This window comes from Miniopterus schreibersii (assembly GCF_964146895.1).
Source record: "Miniopterus schreibersii genome assembly, chromosome: 18".
Classification (NCBI taxonomy): Eukaryota; Metazoa; Chordata; class Mammalia; order Chiroptera; family Miniopteridae; genus Miniopterus; species Miniopterus schreibersii.
Window position 1 is genome coordinate 37,624,135 of NC_138121.1, and position 22,008 is coordinate 37,646,142.

The window sequence follows — 22,008 nt, forward strand, 5'->3', positions numbered from 1 at the left end:
GGGCAGGCTCTGTCCTCTGGAGATGGAGGTCCACCTGCTGGACTCTAATGAAGTCTCAAGGGCCCCTTTTTGCCTCAACTGTCCCTGCTGGGCCCAGGAGTATGAGGGTTACCTCCAAACACAGCCCCTGGCTGCTGGTCCATCAGCTCCCAGCCACTCCCTCCTGGGAGCTTGTCCACTCTCCCAGAGCTCTTTGCTCCACAACTCTCTTCAGCTTGGTGATCAAGACGCAGCCCCTCCTAAATGGATGCGCCCCTGGATGGAGAGCCAGGTGCCTCACTTGACATTGGGAAGGGCTTCTCCCCAGGTGCTGCTGCCCACCAGGCTCTCGGCGGAAGTGGGGTCTTCCACTGCACAGAACGTTGGTTGTCAGGGCCCCTGCAGGGGTGGAGAAGCTGAGATGTGGTGATGGTCAGGCTGCAGAAGAGTCCTCAGGGGCTTCAGGAAGCTCCTGCTCCCTGAGGACTGTGGGGTGGCGGGGGGGCTGGGTAACGAGCAGTAGCATTGCCTTTGTCCACAGATCGGGGAGCGGGGCCTCAACCTCTCCGGGGGGCAGAGACAGAGGATCAGCCTGGCTCGTGCCATCTACTCCAACCACGAGATCTACCTGCTGGACGACCCCCTGTCGGCCGTGGACGCCCACGTGGGGAAGCACGTCTTCGAGGAGTGCATTAAGAAGGCGCTCAGGGGGAAGACGGTTGTCCTGGTGACCCATCAGCTGCAGGTGACTGGGACTGGCAGGATCCCTGAGGTCACGGCATGGGTGTGATACCTGATGCCGTGGTCTCCTCTTCTGCCTACGTCTGTCTCTCCTGTCCTAGGCTGTCCTCACCTGGACAGTCAGGGAAGGAGCAGGGTGTGGAGACACCTGTAACATCCTGGCTTCCCCAGAGCACTGCCTGCCCCTCTCTCTGCATGGCCTTGATTGGTCCTAACTTCGGCTCAGTGGGGCCAAGACCCTCCCTCCAACAAAGGGCAGATTCTCCAGGAGCCATGACCCCTACCTGCAGGGTGGACATGGCACCTCCTTCAGCTCTGGGTCATGGGTGGTGGGGAGATAGGAAACCAAACAGCTGGGTTTTCCATGTGGGGCCTACCTGATTTCCTCTGAGTTGGCTGGATCACCTCCAGGAAGCATCAGGCTGGGCTGGTGAGGACAAGAGCCCTGGTTCATCTACCGGCCAGGTGTCTGGGTTGGGGAGAAGGTTGGATTCTGTGGGCCTCATGTGGGAATGGGCTCTTGTCCAGTCAGGGGCTAAACATGTTGACCACAGCTCTGCACCATGAAGGCCCAGTCCACAGAGACCACCTGCAGTGGAGTGTGGGGTGCTATCATCCTGAGGAGTCCTGGGGGCACCTGACAAACGGGGTCACAGCTGTCCTCCAGGGGTTCTCGCTGGGAGCACAGTAACCTCCACCCTGCTCCAACCCTTGAGCCTCGCTAACCAGCACTAAGACCTCAGGCAAGAAGGACCCTTCCCCAGCCGCGGTCTCCTCCAAGACTCCACCTTCCACCAGGGTTGCTGCATCGCACACTTGGCGTGTTGAAAAACGCAGGCAGCCACCAGGTGGCGCCGGAAGCTCAGTCCAGCTGTATACAGTTGGGGAGCAGGGGTCCCTGAGCCCCGACCCCAGGCCCCTGGGCTTTTCCAGAACATTTCTCCGCTGCTTGTTCTCTGGGCTCACAGGCATGCTTCCAGGTGCTTCTGGCTCTTGGGCTGGATTGTTCTTCTGTTACTTGAGGCCGGCGCTGGGCCACTGGAATCCAATCTGGCTCAGATTTTATGGGTTTGCAGAACAAAGCAGCTTAAATCACACCACGTGAACTGGGGCTCGCTGGCCAGAGGGGCTTCACCAGGAGCTTCTGGGGCTTGAATGTGTGCCCCCACTCAGGAAGACCCCATATCCATGCCTCGGTTTCCCCACCTGGGAAATGGGCTGATCCTAAAGCTTCCTGTTTTCTTTACTGCTTTGTAGGAAGTTGAGAAATAAGAGACGGGATCAGGCTTTGAAAAGTCAGAAGATCCTGGGCAAAGATGAGAGGCTATTTTCAGGAAAAAGGTTCTGTCAGAAGTGTCCCAAGTGGACACTAAAAGCCAGGCTGTCCCTGCTTAGACTGCCCGGGGAACGGAGGAGAAAGGCTGCAGGTGCCGACGCTGGCCTTCTGGGCATCACCTTCCTCCCTCCAGACCTCATCGGGTACAATGACCAAATGTAGCCACTTCTTTCAGGCTTCCAGTCCAGAGCGTGGAAGGTTGCTTTGACCTTGGGCGGACTCCGAAGGGCAGGGGAACCTCTGTCTGGCCTGTTGCAAGGGCTGCTTTAGGCTGAGACATCTTAAATCTGCCAGCAGCTCGCCTGCCTCTGGAAGGAAGCTTCCTGCCCCTAAATGGGTCCATCGCATGGGGAGAACTCTGTCTCATTCCAAAAAGGACGGAAGCCCCTCTTGGCACAGTGTTTGATCTCAGGAGTAATATGAAAATGGAGGGAACTCAAATCAGGAAAACAGAAGGGCTTTGGGCAAAAATCATGGGACGCCATCCTAAACGCAGCTGTGGTGGTATCATGCAGATAAAGCTGGGGTAACCGCCTCAGGCAGGGTGCGGCCTTGTGGCAGGGGTCTCTACTCTGGTCTGCTTCTGGGCTAGATGTGGTTGGGCTTGCAATGTTCTCACAGAGGCAGACCATGGCTGAGATCCTGGTTCCTCTCTCTGCCAAATCCTGGTTGCAGCGACGTGGCCGATTCCATATTCCAGATCTCCACGATCAGGTTCTTAGCAGGGACGCTCCTTTAGGAAGCTTGGCTGTGCTTCACAGTGACAACTGGAGACTCATGCACTCATGGGACCTAACGCTTGTCCTCCCGGGGCTACCTTGGCCCCTAGAGGGCACTGGGCATGTCTGGAGACATTTCTGCTTGTCATAGCTGGGGAGAGGGAGTGCTGGTGGGGAGAGGCCCCAGACACTAAGTATCCTGAAGTGCACAGGACAGGCGCCCATGACAAAGAACGGCCTGGCCCTGTGTGTCAGTAGAGCCAGGGTGAGGGCCCCGTGCTAGGCAAGCCGGACACTGTGGCTGGGCTCTGCGCGGGACTTCTCTCTCTCTCATCGGGGCCGGTGCTCACTGTCGCTGCTTTACTATCTCTGCAGTTCCTGGAGTCTTGTGATGAAGTCATTCTTTTGGGAGATGGAGAGATTTGCGAGAAGGGAACCCACAGGGAGTTAATGGAGGAGAGAGGGCGCTACGCAAAACTGGTTCACAACCTCCAGGGGCTGCAGTTCAAGGTAGCACACACCTGGGCGCCTGGGGGCTGAGGTCCGGCCCCCCTACCCCGACTCTGGCCTGGGGAAGGTCCCTTGCTCCACCTGCAGAAGGCATGTCATTCGTCTCCAGGACCCCGAGCACATATACAACGCAGCGATGGTGGAGGCCCGTAAGGAGAGCCCCGTGGACGGAGAGGAAGGTGCGGTATGACCTGAGTTCGAGTGACGCCTCTCTCGTTACCCGGGGCTCACCAGTGGAGACAGACCTCTCTGTTTCTCACCTAGTTTTGGCTCCAGGAGGTGAGAAAGAGGAAGGAAAAGAACCTGACACAGGCTCAGAATTTGTAGATGTCAAAGGTACTTACCGTTCCCTCCCCCCACCTACTCTCCTACATATTGGTTGAGACCCACTGCTTGGGACAGAGAAGTGGCTGCACAGTGCGTGGCCTTCGGGGTGACTAGAGTTCTGTGGTTTCCTGCCTGAGTCCGAGTCCTGGCTAAACCGCTTACTAGTTTTATGACTTGGAGCAAGGTAACGTGGCCACTCGGAGCCTGAGTTTATCAATTCGTAAAATGAGGAAATAATAACACCAACCTTGTGGGTTCTTGCAAAGATTATTTAAGAAACTGGACATAAAATAATTGGTACAGTGCCTGACATAGAACAACTGTCAGTAGTTATTATTATCATTAGTTGAAAAGATAAAGCAACGCGCAGAGATTGAGCAGATTCATTAGAGGCGAGAGTGGACGCAGGGCTGCTGCTCAGCGCTAAGGACTGTGCGCAGGAGGGGGCGAGGCGGGCACGGTGGTTCATTCTCTCAACAAGTAAGGACTAAGCATCCTACTATGTGCCAGGCACCCAGCTAGGCTGAGGAGTGGAAGAAAGTACGCCCCTGTCCGTAGGGCCTGGTGGGGGTCACGGGCCCGTGGAGCATCATGGGAAGCTGTGGTGAGAATAATGGGGAGTTGTAGTCAAAGTAGCAAATCAGGGAGGGCTGCACAGAGTAGGCGACCTCCGGACTGATCCTTCGAGGGGGTGTGTGGGAGTTTGCCAGGGACACTGGTGAGAAGGTGGGGAGAGGGGAAGATTTGGGCTTGAGGACCAGAGGGAATTCCAGGAAGGCAGAGAGGAGGGAGGTGGGAGATGAGCCTGCTCAAGCTGCCTCTCCGCGTCCTCAGGCCCTGTCGCCATCCATCCCTTCACCCACCCTACACTGCTGAGCACCTGCTCTGCACCCTGCCCCACGCGGGCACCAAGAGGACAGGGCTCGAGGCCCACAGCCTCTCCTCAAAGCGTCCACAGCGAGTGGCTTTCCCGCTTAGAATTCTCTTCCTCAATAAAGTGCAGATAAAAAACCCTCAGAACATTTCCTCAGATTTCAGATGCCATCCATTTTAAGATCCCCATCGTTTACGTACTCCTGTGCTTAGAGGGAGACTCTGCCAACCAGACAGTATGGCACCCCACGAACGGGAGGACGTCTGCCTTCAAAGGCGCTAACATGAAAAAACGTGTCTTCGAGTGGATGGGACTTGGCACCGTAACAGCGTTTGTGACAAAAGCGTGCACATTTGAAAGAACAGCATATTTTTATTGTGCTGGAGGTGACCCAGCCCCCGCTCCCATGCTCTCCCGGGAAAGCTCCCGGCTGCACGGGATTCGGGGTCTTGTGCCCTTTGCCCACTCACCCCCTTCTCTGGGGAGCATAGTGCAGTTGTGAAATTAAGTGATCTGGAAGCTATGGGGAGGAAACCAGTTAAAGGTGAGCTGCTGGCCAGGCTGGCTCAGGCGGGGCATTTGCTGGAGCGCAGCAAAGGTGAGCCGAGACCAGCAGCGACCCTCAACCCTTGACCCTGGCTGGCCGGCTGGCATTTAGCTGTCCTTTCCTTCTTCGGTCCAGGAGGCCGGTCATTAGGCTGTGCCCGGCAGAGGTGGCTCTCTCATTTTGCAGTCCCAGAGTCCCAGAGGGAGACACAATGAGCCAGAGTCAGGCTGAACATTTTCAAAGAAGCGCAAAGGCTCCCGGGCAAGGGCCTAATGATGGCTGTTCACAGAAGTGCTTTGAGGTGTGAAAGCAGCCTCTGCCCGGCAGGATGCAGGCAGCCGGGGCCAAGGAGCCCCCGAGCCTAGCTCTGTTCATCGCTATTTATAAAAGCCAATGAGGTTCAGGCTTCTGCTTCGGGGCTGACGTTTTCATGTTTCCCTGGAGGAGAGGGGAGAGAGATGCACTCAGTCCCGGCTGCTGGAACGGCTTCAGCCAGACCCCTGGACCTCTGATGTGGTTTCCATGAGAACTGACAGCCATTCTCCCTTTCCCTGGGAAAACAGAGAGCACTTGGGACAGCCACGTGGAGGGAATCGGGGGTCCAGGCAGGGGCTGGCCTAGGAGGACACCTGGGTGTCTTCTGCATGAACCCAGAGAAGACGGGCCACTTCCTTCTTGTCCTCCCCGCCCCCCAGAAGCTGTGGGTGCCCGTTCGCTTCCGTGCTCGCAGCCCCCTCCCAACGGCGCCTCTGCTCTCCTGTGCCCCTGCCTCTCTCTGGCAGCAGCTGGTTGAAGGTGAAACTGGAAATGCTGAGAATTAACCCCCCAGGGAGCTGCCATCCCCCAGGGGCCAACGGGAGCTGGTACAGAAATATCCCAGATTCCTCAGATCACATGGAAAACCTCTGAGCTCTGTGACCTGCCCTGGGCCCAGATTTCCCTACACGGGATTGAGACGTGGCTGGCCTGCTGCACGACGCCCTTCACTGTCGCCTCCTCCGGGCTTCCCTGGTCCCTTTAGCTCCTGCCTAAGCTGCGGCACTCATAACCTCTCTTTAGGACCTGTTTCTGGAGAACTCGATGACGACCTCCCCTGTCTCCCCAGGGTTGAGCACATAGTAGGTGCTTAGTAAATATTCGTTGAAAGACCGAACTTCACCTGCCCCCCAGGGCTGTAATGAGAACCAAACAAAATAAAATGAGCAACGTGCGTCAGGAATTTGGAAGCACAGGGCAAACGGCAGGAAGGATGATACTGCCCAGGGGGTGGGGTGTTATGTGGGAGGGTCACCTGCCTCACTGGGCTTCCACCCCCCCAGTGGGAGCTGCAGGACTTGTGTTTGTCCCCGTAGCTCCTCTGCACCAGCTGGTCCAGACCGAATCCCCCCGGGAAGGAACGGTGACCTGGAGAACATACCACACATACATTAAAGCGGCTGGAGGTTCGGTATCAAACAACGGGCTTCTTATTTACTTTGCATTTTAAGAAAATTCCTTCTTAGATTCTTGGGTTCACGTTTTTTATGATTTCTTTAATAATTACTCTCTTTAGGCTAAGGCTGTTTACCAATGCTTTTAATTTTTCCCCTAAGAATCTAAAGTCTAATAATACAGCCTTTAAAACGGAATCGTCCTCTAGCTCCAGGAAGGCTGCTGGGCTCTGTTTGCTGGCATGAGCGGCCATGTAACCCAGCGGTGGCTCCTCCGTTGCCTCCTCTCCCATCGTCACCCAAGCGTATCAGCAATCAGCTCGGTGTGCAAAACACACCTCCATAGTTTCACTCCCAGTCTCTCCCCAGCAAGAACGGGCTTCTACCTGTTTGTTTCTAAAGAATTCGGAGTCACTTCTATTAGAGAGCCTAGTGGTGGTTTTTCCAAAAGTTGACACTTGGGATCTATTTTTCAGCAGGCTGACAGGTGCCCACACCCAGACCTGTCCCATCAGCTGGAAGGGGGCTCCCAGAGGTGGGGAGCCTTCCCCTGCAGGTTTTAAATTTCCCGTCAGGGCTGGGCCTAGGAAGCTAGGCCCGCTGCGGCCCCTTGGCCTCTGGAACCTGCCGCACCTCTCTGCCCTCTTGCAGGCTACCTCCTCTCCCTCTTCACAGTGGCCCTCTTCCTCCTCATGATCGGCAGCACTGCCTTCAGCAACTGGTGGCTGGGTTTCTGGTTCGACAAGAGCTCCCAGGTGAGCGTCCCCCCTGAACTGTAAAAGGCTGAGAAAGTGGCTCACGGGGAGTCCCCCTCCACTGATCCTACCTGAGTGCGCCTGCCTCCTGTGTCCCCTGCTCACCAAGTTGAGGCCCGTTGCTTACACCACATGGTTCGGATCCTGAAATCCCTTCCACTTTTCAAGAAGAACAAGGCACCGGAGTTCTGCGTGCCACCTCCCGTTTTTAAAGCACTGGCTGAAAAGATTGTGCCAGGCAGATCCGGCACATCCGGTGGCTCAGGATAGGCTCTGTTTTGCAGCCTCGGTTGTAAGGCGCCTGAGGAGGGGCCGAAGGGGCTGGGAAGGCCTAGCACAGATCCGTGTCTTCCTGCCTCTGAAGGGGGACTGGCATCTTGTCGTTGACCCTGCTCTATGCTAGAGGGTTCCACCCTGCATGGCTCTGCTCCCCAAAGTCCCTCTGCAGGAACAAGGCACGCCAGAGTCAGACTCGTCCCTGCATATGCCACAGGGCCCTCAGTGTCTCTCTCCGCCCGAGACTGGTCTAGGCCAGGGCCCCTCCTGGGAAAGACTGATAAACCTGCTCTCGCTTGAGCTTGCTGGAAGCTTGCCCAGCTTTTGGCCAATGCTTTCCAAGCTCCCCTGGAGCCCTGCAGAATGCCGTGGGGTTGCCTACTCATCTGCCAAGGTTACATTTGGGCACAGTTCTGTTGCTATGACAACCAAAGTGAGCAGGCACTGGGGAAATGTGGGCAGGAGAGGCACTACAGCCCCCTGCAGTTTGGCAGAGCTTCCTGAGGCCATTCCCAGGAGAGAAGCCTGCGGGTGGCCGGTCCTGCGCAGCAGGAGAGCCATTTCTGCAGAGTCTAACTTCCCCAGGTCCCAGCTCGCTCTCGAGGAGCCTTTCCTTGGAGAGCCCAAGGTTTCGGTCAGGGCGCAGCTACCTCCTAGGCAGTGCCAGAGGCTAACTGAGCAAGCAGCAACGGTGGCAGATCTGTGTTTGCCATGCCCCAGACTCGGGGCCCAGCCGAAGGCCCAGCAAGGCCTCCTCTTTCATCATTAGCTCCCTGGGGATGTGTTTACTTTTAAGGACATCCGTCCATTAGCGGCCACCTCTGGTTTACATTCTGCTGTTGCTGTCACCAGCAAAGCGACATTTAGGAGAAGGGTGCTTGTTTTCCCCCCAAAGGCAGTCCTGACTTTGAGCATGTGACTCAGAGAAAAACAGAACAACAGTTTCTCAGGAGGAGGGGATGGCCTCTCTCCAGAAATGCTGGCAAAAATGTGTGTTCTTCCTGGGGGTGAGGGTGGGGTGGAGCCACAGGAGGTCTCCTTGATTGTCCCAAGCCCGTGGTCCCCCCAACCCCCCCCCCCCGGGGACTCCAGGGCAGAGCACCTGAGAAAAGGAAAGGGGGGCCTTGGGGCTGTGCTATCACAGAGAGTGCCCTGGAGCCAGAGGCCTGCCGCTGTCTTCCACTTGGCAGCTGCGCAGGGTGGAGGCAGGTCCCTGAATGCAGATGTCCTTTGCTCCTGTCATCCTCCTGGCCCATGGTCAACTCTGGTGTCCTGAGGCACAGCTGGCTTCTGGGATAGCTGCCCTGTGCCTGCCTGGCTTGTCTCCTTTGCCTTCCCACTGATGTGCCCAGCCACCTAAGTCAGGTGCCCCTTGGGGCCCCAGTGGCCCAGCAGGAGGACCCGTGCAAAGCTCAGAGGCTGCCAAAGGGAACTGACTCGGTTCTGCCAGCCGGTTCATTCTTAATAATGAGCTCTTTTTAGTTTATTCTTTCTGGAAAACTCCTACTCTCTCTTACCAATTCTTGGTTTTTTTTTCTTGCTTTTCTTCAAAGATGACCTGTGGGCCCCAGAGCAACAAGAGCAAGTGTGAGATTGGCGGGGTGCTGGCAGACACTGGGCAGGGCGTGTACCAGTGGGTATACGCAGGCAGCATGGTGTCTGTGCTGGTGTTCGGCATCACCAAGGGTTTTGCCTTCACCAAGGCCACCCTGATGGCATCCTCCTCGCTGCATGATCGCCTGTTTGACAAGGTACTGCCCCCGGAGCTGCATATGCCACTGTCTGAGAAGAGTCTCCCACTATCTAATTACCAAGAGTGAAAGCAAACCCCAGGGAGCTCTGGGAGAGGTGTCATGGGCCCCCAGGCTAGGCTGGGGGTGCTCAGAAAGGTTCCCCAAAGATGCTACACTGTGGCAGACATGAGCAGGCTAAGTGCATCTCCTGCTCCAAAGAGCCCTGGGTGCATCGAGGGCCTCAGGAAGCACTTCGGGCCCCCTCCTCACGCCACTGCTGTGAGGGCCCTGCGGAGTGCACAGGTGGCCCATTCTTAAGTGGAACTTAGCTTTCTATTGCCCTTGGGCCCAAAACCCCTGCGTCCTCCAAAGGGACCCCAGGCTGCACCCCAGGTTTGGAGGGGAGCTGCACATGGAGGCTCTCATTCATGGTGGCCACAGAAAGGGGAGCATCCTCACCTGCCCCGCACTGCTGGCACCTGATGTCGGGCCCTGGAAGGAAGGTCAGGCCCTGCACTCACATCCAGCCCAGCAGAGGGGCCGAGGTTTACTGGACACACACCTTAAACTCATGGACTCTCCACTGTGCCCACAGATCTTACGGAGCCCGATGAGCTTCTTCGATGTGACGCCCACAGGCAGGCTCATGAACCAGTTTTCCAAGGACATGGACGAGCTGGACGTGAGGCTGCCCTTCCACACGGAGAACTTCCTGCAGCAGCTCTTCATGGTGCTGTTCATCCTCGTGGTCCTGGCGGTCGTGTTTCCGGCCATCCTGCTAGTCCTGGCCGGCCTTGCTGTGGGCTTCCTGGTTCTTTTACGGTAGGTCGATGCACTGCTTTTAAAAAGGGAGCAAGCCAAGCCTGCACAGGTTTGGGTAAGTCCATACCATGACTGGCTGTATCAGGTGGCACCGAGTCCCCTGTCCTGGAGCTGTAACCCCCAGGGGGGTTGTGCCCTGCAGGGGGCTCTGTTTTAAAGTCAGCTCCTGAGGCTACCAGGATGTTTACTCAGAATACCTTTGAAAATGCCTTCAGAAGACCACACATCAGATTTTCCTCCCGGATTGGAAAAGTTCCCCTTTTTTTGCTTGGGCACCAAAAGTGGCCGGCTATATTTAGAGGCTGCACAGTATGAAAGATTTCGGTCTTAAAGGCTAGAAGACATTGCATGTGGCGAGCTGCTCACACTACAGGCAGCACAGAACTGAGACCACGGGAAGGAAGGGCTCGCATTCCTGAGGCTCACACTTATGAGACCCCATCCCCCACCCCCCACACACCCAGGATGGCCCCTCCTGGAGCAGAGCATGGGCCAAGCCCTCACCCTAGTTAGACGCAGCCTGCCTGGCTCTAACTGTCTTGAATGCAAAGTCAGGTCTGTGTGTGCTGAGGTGAGCCCTCTGAGGCCCTACCCGGACGCCCTCTTGGTCCTTTGATCTCCCCACAGCATCTTCCATAGAGGAGTCCAGGAGCTCAAGAGGGTGGAGAACATCAGCCGCTCACCCTGGTTCTCGCACATCACCTCGTCAATGCAGGGCCTGGGTGTCATCCACGCCTATGACAGGAAGGAGGACTGCCTCAACAAGTGAGTCCTGGCCTGCGGCTCGGCCTCAGGGGTCACAGCAACGCGTGGCCGCTCCAGGCTGCTGGGAACCGCCGGAGGGGCAGTGCTGGCCGAGCAGGAGGAGCCTCTCAGACACAGCCCCTCTTCCTGGTGTCGGGGCCCCAAGATGGGAGCTCATTCAGTGGCAGCATTAGTATGAGATTTAACATATTTATTTTTTCACTCTAAAAGTAAAGTGTGTTCAATTTAGGAAAATAGGAGACAACAGGAAACAGAAAGAGAAGTCACCCAAAGGTTTCCAACCCCAATCCTGTGAATATTTTCACATATTTCCTTCCAGTCTTCTTTTTCTCTTTCTGAAATATTTGTAATCATTTTTGTCCTGCTTTATTTTTAAACAGCATTTTTCATGATATTACATATTCCTTGTCAAAAAAAATTTTAAGGTCATGTTACATTTCACCCAGTGGACAGGCCAGTTTCTTTCTTTATAAAGTGCGGGGACCAGATTAGAATATTTCTCTGGAGTCTCCCAGCTCCAAACTTCTAAAACACAACAGAATTGCACAGAGTCGCTGGGCATGAATCACAGTAGATTCACTGCAGGAGCAAGCAACTCCTAATTTTAAGAGCTTAACACAAAACATGTTTATTCCTCCTCAAGTCACAATGAATGGGGGTCCGTGGGCAGGGGCAGGGATTGTGCACAATCTCTTTATTGGCACTTGTCCATCTCAAGGGTCTTGGGGACTTCTCCAGGGTCCTCTGTGTCTAACTGGTAGATAAGGGGAGAGATTTGGGTGGAGGACCCATATGAAATTTTTATTGGTTCAACCCCAATGAAGATGCTTATCATTTCTGCACATTCATTGGCCAGATTTCAGTCACCTGGGCTCGCTTAACTGCAAAGAAGTTTGGGAAATGTAGTCCAGCTGTGTCCATAGGGAGAAAAGCAAATGGAGTTTGGTGAATCTATAGCAGTGTCTGCCACATAAGTTTTTCGTTTGTTTTTTGTTTTTTTACACACTTATTTACTCATCCAACATGCATTGAGTGCCTTCCATGTTCTTCACAAGATACTGCAGCAACAAGAGTTTTGATTGGGGGTGGGGGGGGAGGAGTGTTTTAAAATCTTTTCCTTCCTTAAAAATCTAATACACACTTCAAAGTTTGCATGTAATTCTGGCTTTCTGCCCTTCAGCACTCAGGATCTCAATGGGGACTGGCATACTTGTCTTTGGCTCAGCCATCAGCTAGCCCTGTTACTAGTCTGACCTGAATGTCATGTGTCAACTGTCCTACACTGAGCCTCCCAATGTCTGTCCACGTAGCCCTATTCCACAACTCATGACAAACAAAACAGATCAAGCTTTGCCTCCCCATGGCCTCCAGAAGGATGCTGGAGGAGAGCTGAGCCCTGTGTGATTGACAGTCTGCCCTCTCTTAATACATTCTTGCCTGCTGTGGACTTCCCGGAGGGCTCGGGCTTCTGACACATACTGCTTTCGCCACCAGAAAAAATGCTAAAGCATTAGCAAAAGGCTTGAGGTCAAATTCCAATTTGATCCCAGCCAGTGATTCTGTTTCTACACAACCTACCCACCCTCACAGCTAAGACCCCAATGACCTCTAGTCCCTGAGGCTGTCCATTGAATTTGTAGGCTCCATAGCCACATGATGGAGACACCATGGTGTTTGCAAGAATATTTTACCGAAGCTCTGGGAAATCAGCTACAGAGGAAACAGGGAGGGGGAGGGAGCTGCAGAGGGGCTTCCAAACATAATCCTTCTAGGATCTTAGAACTGGACGGAGCAGCAGAGCCCAAGGGTGTTCATGGCTCGGCCAACAGAGGAGTTAGCTCTCTAGGGGCTTAAACATTGAGAGGCTTTCATTTTTTCCCCAATAGTTTCTACCAGTTGGTCCAAGTAGGTCAGGGAAACTTCAGTGGCAATTGAATCTGATGTTTCTTTTGGTTACGGGTTAGCTCAGTCCAGTAAAAATTTCAATTTTGAATGTATTCAAGACACAGCTCTCCCTCTCTCCACAGAGGCTTGGCGTGGTCACGCTGTGCTGCACGCCTGTGTCTTGACATGGGGGGCAGGTGTGCTGGTGGGTGGGAAGCTCCTGGTCTGTTTTTTTTTTTTAAATCCTCACCTCAGGATATTTTTCCATTGCTTTTCAGAGAGAGTGGAAGGAGGGAGAGAGAGAGAGAAACATTGATGTGAGAGAGACACATCAATTGATTGCCTCCCGCATGTGCCCTGACCAGGGCCGGGGATCATCTACAACCGAGGTACGTGCCCTTGGCTGGAATGGAACCCGGGACCCTTCAGCCTGTGGGCCGACGCTCTAACCACTGTGCAAAACTGCCTAGGCACCTGGTCTGTTCTTTTAAACACCCTCTCCCTTTAGTCTCCGAGCCCGGTTCTCTGAGGCTGGTACAGGGGAATGGAAGCAGGGAAGACACACCCTCAGGTGGCCACTTAGTCTCGGTCGTTCTCTCCTCTCCACTGCTCATTCCTGCCGATCCAGCTGGCTGTGCAGATGTGCTGCGGGTGGGTGGAGGCCCCCACAGGACCAGATCCCCAGCAGCTCTGCTGAGGCCTTGCCGATGGGCAGGATCTGCCTGGGTCTTCCAGGAAGCTCTGCCTGGCAGCCTCGCCCTAAGGTCCTTGATGAGGGGCCTCCTTGCCTCATGCTGAGCTATGTTGCATCAAGACTCTAGGAACTGCAGGGACCGGCAGATCTGCCTTGTACACAGCTGGGGAACAAGGAACTGCAGGAGTGGGGCCTGCCTCCGCCCCTGGTGTTGTCCTCTCTCCGACACCCTGCCTTGTGCTCCTTCCCCTCCCTCACGCCCTGGACCCAGCACAGGGGCGACACGTCAGCGCCCTCTTCTCGAAGAGGCCCAGCTTTATAAACAGCCACCTTGACTCTTCTTTTCCTTATTTGGGGAGGGGAACCCATCAAGCGCCCTCTCTCCCCTCCTGTAGCATCACAAACAGTGACCATCCCTAAAGGCGACCGCCTCTGCGGTACACCCCAAGCCTTTTATAGATCAAGGGGCCAACGGTCAATTCCACAAGGCCTTCGGGGGGGCTGACTCTAAGGCAGGGATCCTTTGGAGGCAGAGTGTGAGGCACTCCAGCCCTTTTGTTCTCAGCTGGGGCCCCGGTGGCCAGTTCTGGGAAAGACAGCAAGAGCCCACCCAGCGCAGACTCTGCTGCACATGGGGTGGCTCAGAATACCTGTGAGTCAAAGATATCTACGGCGGCAGATTTCAGAGCATGGACAGATGTTCGTTTCTGTAAAAGTGCATTCGCCCTTGATGAAGATTTCCCCCTGCCTTATTTCCCCGGCAGCCCTGACTCTAATCTGTGGGCGCACACCTGCCCTCCTGTTTTGTTCGGTTTCTTAATTTCAGGTTTATGATGCTCAATGATGAAAACTCCAGCCACCTCCTGTACTTTAACTGCGCTCTGCGGTGGTTTGCTCTAAGGATGGATGTCCTCATGAACATCGTCACCTTCATCGTGGCCTTGTTGGTGACCCTGAGTTTCTTCTCTATCAGCTCCTCATCCAAAGGCCTGTCATTGTCCTACATCATCCAGGTACCACCAGGTGCAAGGGCGGGCTTGGCCTAGAGGCTCTCAGGTAGAGCGCATGAGGGAGGATGGGCATAATGGAAACCCAGCTCGATGGGCTTAAACAATAGAGCGAGCTTGGGGGTTCACATCATTAGAAGGCCTGGCAGCTGTGTGGGCTTCAGGCACGGATGGGCCATGGCCCCTGGCAGTGCCCACCTCCTCTGATGACTTTCTTCATGGCTGTGGTGACCAGCAGCTTCTGAGGGCTGTAGAAGGGAAGGAAGAAAGCAGGAGGCAAGTAGTTCCTTTCCTGCCCACTGAACAGGAGCCCTGGGGTTTACGCTGACTGGGCTAATTTAGGCACCCCAGAACTAATTGGTGGCTTGTTGTGATCGGGGTCATTGGTTTAGGCCAAGAGGCGGAGTCACACCCCACCCACCCCCGAGCCACACAGCTGCCCCAAATGGGGAGAGGGAAAAGCATGCTGGAGAGGCAGCCACGAAGTCCATGGCAAATAATCACTGACTTCTTCTGGGTCACTTTGGCTTTTTTCTTTTGAAAAATAATAATAGTGAATCATGTGCCATTGACTACGTGTCAGACACTGTTCTACATCCTACGTACATTAATTCATCTATCCCCACGAAAGCCATACGAGAGAGGCACGGCCGTAATCCCCATTTGACAGGTGAGGAGACTGTGGGCCAGAAAAACTTGTGCAGGATCACACACCTGTCGTGTGTGAGAGCCAGGATTTGAACCCTCGCCATCTGGGTCTGATCCCACCTGAGCCTGACCCTCCTTCCTTGATATCAGCCTCCAGTTTTTCTCTTTGGAAGCTTTTCCGATGCAGCCCGTATCCTTGGTGCTCTGAATTCCAGGACCATGTGCCCAAGTGTGGGTCTTTCATTTATTCTGCTCAAGGCTGTGGGTTATTTTACACTAAAGTCAAATCTCTCTTCAAGTTGGAAAAATGTCTCCTACTCCTGTTTTCTCTTCCTGTGACTCATACCGGATGAATATTGAACTTCTTGCATCAACAGTTCTTTGTTTCTTTTATCTCAAAATCCTCTGTTCTTGTCTTTTCATCTTGATTCTGGGAATTTTCCTTAGCTTTGTCATTCAGCCATTCCTTTGACTCTTAAGTCTGGCAAACATATATTCATATACTTAATTTCCACAAACTCTCAGTTTTTAAAACAATCATTTTTAAATGGATGCCTATATATTTTTAAAATCTCTGAGTGTGTTAATTAGAGGTTCCTGCCCTTCCTTAACTTGTCCTCTCTTCTTTGACTAATATCTGTTTTTTCCAGGGTCAATTCTTCTGTTTATCTGGTTCCTGCTCTTTGTGCCATTGGCTCCGTGTGTATGATTCTTGTCCTTAAGGAGGAGGGACCGGGTGGGGTACTCGGGTCTCCTCTGCCTCTGCATATGCCTGGAGGGGTCCCCGGATTTGAAGGTTCATAACTGTGGGTGGGGGGGAAGGCTTTTCCACAGGTGGCTTCACTGCAAGAAAGCAGCCAGGAAGGTAGATTTAACGGGGTTTTATATAGGATGCTATTGTGGATCCCCATTTATTCCCAGGTAGGCTGCTCAGTTTCTTTAGAGAAGTGTGTGTGTGTGTGTGTGTGTGTGTGTGTGTGTGTGTGCCTGTGCTGGCCTAGGGATAAAGTATCAGCTACTTGTCCTTGGTTGGAAGAAACAGCAGGGCGAGGGGTCAGTGGGTCCCAGGGGAGTGGTGTCTGCAGACAGGCTGCTCGCCAGCCTTGTCGTGGGCCCCTCCTCACAGCTGGGGCCTTGAGTTCTGCTGGACCGAAGGCCCCTGAGCCCGGGCAGGACATTCTGCCCCATTCTAGCCAAACGCTCTAATCCTCCTCCCACCTTCCGGAAACCTGCAGCTCCCGTGCAATGACCTCCCTTCCCCACCGCGTTGCTGTCAAGGGCCTCTTCTTTTTTGAAAATCTGATGTCATTTTAATGGTATTTTGGGGCAGAGGGAGGAAAACATGCTCTCAGGACTCGACCTTAAGTGGGAAAGACGCGGTTTCCCGGTTGGCGCGTGTTTTCGTCTGTGGCTGCCTCGTGAAACGTGGAGCAGATGATGCTGAAGAGATGCTCTTACTCGCTCCAAGTGAGACAGCTCCTCAGCTGAGGTTACACTTTTGGGGGGACCATCGGCTCCCCAGGAGACTGTTTGGCAACATTCCCGTAAGGCGGGGAAGTCTGCACACTGACTGAGATCTGGGGGATGTTTATGGAGCACTGGCCCCCTTTGGAAAACACAGAATCCGAATGACAGAGCGTCCCTGTTGTCCCCGGAGAACAGAGGTGGCTCCCAGATGGGTGGGAACCTGGTGTGAAGCCCCGAGGAGCAGGCAGAGAACGGAAAGCAACATGGGCCAACCTCAGGGAGCAGGGAAAACTCGGGCGGTGCTGAGCCCGGGGACGGCTGCCCGAGACTGGGGAGCTGATGCCCTTGACCTTCACACAGTGTGTGTAGTCCCCTCTCAAGGTCAGGGTTCATCGTTCATTCCCCAGATACTCACCCTGAGCCAGGAACCGTGCGGGCCACCTCGGACGCGGGAGAGAGCGAGCTGGGCGGTCCCGCTCCCGGGGCTCGTCTTCTCAGATACGAAGGGTGCCGTGCGGGCGGCTAAGGCGGTGCCCAGTGCAAACGAATCAGAAGTCCTCTGTGTCATGAAGATAGCAGAGTGCGAGCCCTGTGGCTGTCAGTAGGGAGGGGACGTTGGATCCGATTGATAGACGAGACCTCTGCCCAGAGGTGACTTCCAAGCTGAGACCTACATGATAAAGAACCGCCGGGGAAGATGGAAGGAGAGGGCCAGGGAAAGCCGCCAGGGTTGGCAGGACCCTGATGCGTCTGAGGAGCTCAGCAGTCCCTGGGGCCAGAGCAGAGTGGTGGACAGTGCGTCCTGAGGCTGGCAAGGATAACTGCAGCAGTGTGTCAGCCGTGGGCAGGGTGGCCCTATATTCTAAGAAAGTGTTTCTCAGCTGCAGTGCTATGGACCTTCGGGCCAGAAAATCTTGTCCTATGTGTTGTAGGATGTTAGCAGCCTCCCTGACTTCTAACCAGAGATACCAGCAAAACCCCCCTCCTCCAAGCTCAGGACAACCAAAAATGTCTGTAGACATTGCCAAATATCCCCCGGGGGCATACTCACCCCAGGGGAGAGCCTCTGCTCTAAAGGCCATGGGCAGCCAGCGGTGTGTGCCAGGCAGGGAGCAGCAGGGAGGCCAGCTGAGGGGAGCTGTCTGCTCCCCCTCACTCTCCTGCTCGGCCACGCTGCACCTTCCTGCTAAGGCTGCAAGCTGAGGCTACCCAGAGCTTTTTTGCCCCAGACGGCCCGGGGGGCTTCTTACCACGAAGCCCTCTGCGCACACCGCCTTCCTCAGCAGCCCGCCCCAGGGAGCTGCGGCCCAGCGGCGCTCGCCTTACCATCCTGTCCCACTGGCATTCTTATCGCTCCCCGACACCGCCTGCGTCTCATCCTGCCAGCCCAGGGGGCGGGAGCCCATGAGTGCAGGGACCCCGACTATCAGGCTCGCCCTGGGACACCAGCTCCCATGTGCCTGGCCCAGCCACCGCTCTCAGTGGAGCTCTGCCTCGAGCCCACCAGCCGCTTTGTGACTGAGGTGGTGCGGCTGAAGCCCCAGCACCCCAGGGCAGGCAGGGGACCCCTGGCTGCAGGAGGGCGCTCAGTGCAGCCCGGGGCAGGCCTCAGGCCTCGGGCCTCAGTCTGGGGTCCTCCCAGCTAGGAGGGCCCCATGGTGACGGGAGGGACTTAGGGGAGGAGCAGACCAGCTTCCTCAGGGCAACTTGGGTGAGGTCCATCCCAGCACCCTCAGCGGGATGGAGCTTCAGCTGCCCACAAATGAACCTCTTGGCTCACCCTCTCTCCTGTGCCTCACTGTCCCCAGCCCCTGCTGATACTTTTTGGGTCCACCTGCTGGACAAGCTTCCTGGGGCTGCTGTAGAATCATCATAAGCTAGTACGTCAAAACCGAGACATTTACCCTCTCACAGTTCTGGAGGCCAGGAGTCCAAGAGGAAGGAGTCTTCCCTCCCTCTGAAGGCCCAGGGAAGGGTGGGTTCCTTTCTGTCCCAGCTTCTGGTGGCTGTGGCATCCTGGGTGATCCTCGGCGTGTCGCTGCATCGCTCCAACCTCTGCCTCCACCTTCACACTTCCGTCTCCTCTTCCCCATGTCTCCTCCCCTGTCTCTTATAAGGACCCTTGTCATTGGATTTAGGATCCCCCCCCGGGCATCCAGGAAGATCTCAGGATCCTTAATTATACCCACAAAGATCCTTTTCCGAGTGAGGTCACATTCACAGGTCCCAGGGGTGCTGATGTGGGCACAGCTTTTGGGGACCACTGTTCACCCTGTCCTCATACAACTGCTCACACTCAGCTCTCAGGGTCAGCTTCTGGGGGATCCTGGCCGTATCAAGCCACACACCCCAGTCTGGGCCTAGGCTTTTCTCATGTCGGAAGCAAGCAGATGGGCTGAGTGGCTTTCTTCTACTTCTGATCATCTGTGACGCCTCTTGGCTGTGGGTGGGGTAAAGCAGGGAGGGCGGAGAGGTCAGGACCCCCCCAGGGGCAGCAAGGGACCCATGCCCAGCAGTCTGCAGGTTGGAGAACCTTGCTCACAGAGCTCACACCAGGAGGCCATGACCAGGTGAAGCTGTGGGGGGCTGACTGAGACCCCCTGGAGTGCCAGGGAAAATGCAATGACCACTTGTTGCTAAACGCAAAGGAGATGTTGAAAGGCAAAAGCACCCAACAGGAGGAGCCTCACTTCCAGGCACTTGGCTGGGAATGCAGGCCTGTCGTTTGTGTGGTGCTGAGTGAGACGGGAGACTTGCGGGGGTGGGGGGTTGGGGGCTGGCGACTTTACTGAAGGCCCTGGAGCCAACAGAGGGCCCTAACTGCTGCTTGCTCCTGTGCCCCAGCTCAGCGGGCTGCTCCAGGTGTGTGTGCGGACGGGAACCGAGACCCAGGCCAAGTTCACCTCCGTGGAGCTGCTCAGGGAGTACATCTCGGTAAGAAATTAGTGCCAACGAGTTAACTCTGGCAGAATTCCTGCGAGCATTGACTCTTTTTACCTGTGAAAGGGGTATTTTTAAAAACTGAACTCAGACCACAACCTCTCTTCTTAAAACCCGTATTTATAATACAGTCCGAAGCCCTTGATGTTGAGAGAGAGGTTCTTTCAAAAAACAATTTCCCAAGGCTGTTTCTGTACACAGAAAAGAGAACTCAGTGGCTCACCTTAGTCTAACTCTTCTTTAAAATGTGTATGTTTAACTTACAATCCTGCTGTTCTTTGAAAAGTCTAGTGATTCAAGCAATCACTTTCCAAGGCTTTGAATAGCATTTGGCCCCTTTACAAACTTAATTAAACACTTTAAAACATTTAAAACTGCATTTTAAAATTTAATTGATTACATTTCCTTTTTAAGTATGCCGATTATCTGATTTAACCTCCTGAGGTTACATACAGCCAATAACTGTAGATTTATGTAACCCACTTACGTCTTTGAGTTTGCCTAATAATTCCAATGCTCTATATAAACAGTACACTTTTTAAAAAAAATATATATCTTTATTGATTTCAAAGAGAGGAAGGGAGAGAGAGATAGAAACATCAATGATGAGAGAGTCATTGATTGGCTGTCTCCTGCACCCCCCCACTGAGGATCGAACCTGCAACCCGGGCATGTGCCCTGACTAGAAACCAAACTGTGATCTCCTGGATCCTAGGTTGATGCTCAACTGCTGAGCCACACCTGGCCAGGCTAAACAGTACACTTTTAACCTAAAATCATATTTACATAAATTATTCAATTATGATCTTAAGTTAGAATCACAAGACAAATGTTATTAATATTATGAAACCTTAAAACACAAAATATGCAGATTCCTTAAACCAAGGGTGGGGAACGCTTTTTCTGGCAAGGGCCATTTGTATATTTCTAAAATCATTCTTGAGCCATACAGAATTACCAACTTAAAAATTAGTTATGAGAAAAGCTCCTAGATTGATTGACTTTTGAGTCCTGCCTGAGGTTGCCTTGGCAGGGCCAGACCAAATGATTTCGAGGGCCTGGCCAGGTCGGACGTTCCCCACCCCTGCCTTAAACTAAAAATATTACCGTTACAATTTTGCCTCTCTGAAATACTTTTACTATTAATCCTAAGTTGTAGGGTTAGATAATTTATTAGAAGTTTTTCTTGGTTTGGAGGTAGGCCTGTAGTGCTATGAACTTCCCTCTCAGGACTGCTTTCGCTGTGTCCCATAGATTTGGAGTTGTTGTGTTTACTACTAATTCTAAATCTTCCATGGGTTAAACACTCGCTGTCTAGAAACACAATCATTCTTGGCTAACTGTTGTTCCTCATCGACCAGAAATTCAGGCTGTCCGCAACCCTGATGGGGCTCATGGGAGCCCTATTTCTTGTCGCTAACAGGGACTTCTTAACTTCAGAGGAAGGGTTGGTCTTGTAATGCAGCCGGCTGCTCTATCCTTAATTACACTTTGCATTTCATGGACTCTTTGGAAACTTAAATGTCCTTTCCACGACCCTGCCTTCTTGTCATCCTGCTCCAATACCACGATGACTCCTGCAGATGTAGAAACTGTCTGGATGAATTCTGCAAATCTCACGGCTGGGCCCCCATGTGCTACACAGCTTCCAGGTCATGAGGTCATACTGCTGACGCGTGCCCAGGCCCACAGGGTCCCTATGAGCGGTCCCTCGTAGTCATCCGTCTCTACTCCCTAAGCTTCAGCTGCCCACGAGACCTTCCTTTCCATTCCTCCCAGTGCCGAGTGTGCTCGCCTTCAGGGCCTCTGCACTAGCGACCCACTCTGCCGGGAAGGCGCTGGACGCAAATGTCCTTGTGGCGGGACCGTCTCAGCGTTCAGGTCTCAGGTGCCTTCCTCCAGTTACTTTGATTGCTCCCAGGCCCTCTGACCACGCATTGCACATTCTGTTACCGTCCTCTGACGTACTGTCTTCATTCCCGACGCCTTTTCTTCCTCTTTATCCGGCTCTCCCGCGGGAAGGTGAGTTGCATGGGTGCCAGTCCTCACCGGCCTAGTCGGCCATGGACGCTCGCGCCTCGAACTGTGCGAGTGAATGAATTAAACCAATGGAGAAGTGAGTGAGTATTAACCTGCCACTGGTTATTGTGCTTTTCAGGCCTGTGTTCCTGAAAGTACCCAGCCCCTGGGAGTGGGGCCCTGTCCTCCTGACTGGCCCAGCCACGGCGAGATCACTTTCAGAGACTATCAGATGAGATACCGGGACAGCACCCCCCTCGTTCTCGACGGGCTGAACTTGCACATCGGGAGTGGGCAGACGGTTGGGATCGTCGGAAGAACGGGGTCTGGTGAGAATGGGCCCTGAGGGTGTTTCTTCCAGGTTGTTTTCTTTGCATTCCCACTGGGTCCACTAGTTAAGGGCAGAGTGGCCTGTAAATTAGGATTTCAGGTTGAATGGGTGTGCAGAGTTGGAAGCAAACACACGTCAGTTTTTGAGTTAATTAAATGAGAACCATTCTGGTGAAACGAGACTCAGAGGATAAGCGGCGTGCGA

At 54.1% G+C, this 22,008-nt stretch overlaps 1 protein-coding gene across 1 annotated transcript in view; it reads left to right on the forward strand.

The window, feature by feature from the left end:
- Positions 1–22,008, forward strand: part of ABCC12 (ATP binding cassette subfamily C member 12) — a gene marked incomplete at both ends in the record, with an annotated part of 45,014 nt that overhangs the window by 18,641 nt on the left and 4,365 nt on the right. Inside the window, 12 exons of the mRNA XM_081118630.1 lie at positions 521–724; positions 3,151–3,285; positions 3,395–3,464; positions 3,550–3,621; positions 6,386–6,475; positions 7,115–7,218; positions 9,048–9,245; positions 9,823–10,049; positions 10,677–10,814; positions 14,219–14,405; positions 19,359–19,448; positions 21,613–21,802. Coding sequence (XP_080974756.1) covers positions 521–724; positions 3,151–3,285; positions 3,395–3,464; positions 3,550–3,621; positions 6,386–6,475; positions 7,115–7,218; positions 9,048–9,245; positions 9,823–10,049; positions 10,677–10,814; positions 14,219–14,405; positions 19,359–19,448; positions 21,613–21,802 — 1,705 coding nt within the window. The remainder of the gene's footprint in view (positions 1–520; positions 725–3,150; positions 3,286–3,394; positions 3,465–3,549; positions 3,622–6,385; positions 6,476–7,114; positions 7,219–9,047; positions 9,246–9,822; positions 10,050–10,676; positions 10,815–14,218; positions 14,406–19,358; positions 19,449–21,612; positions 21,803–22,008) is intronic.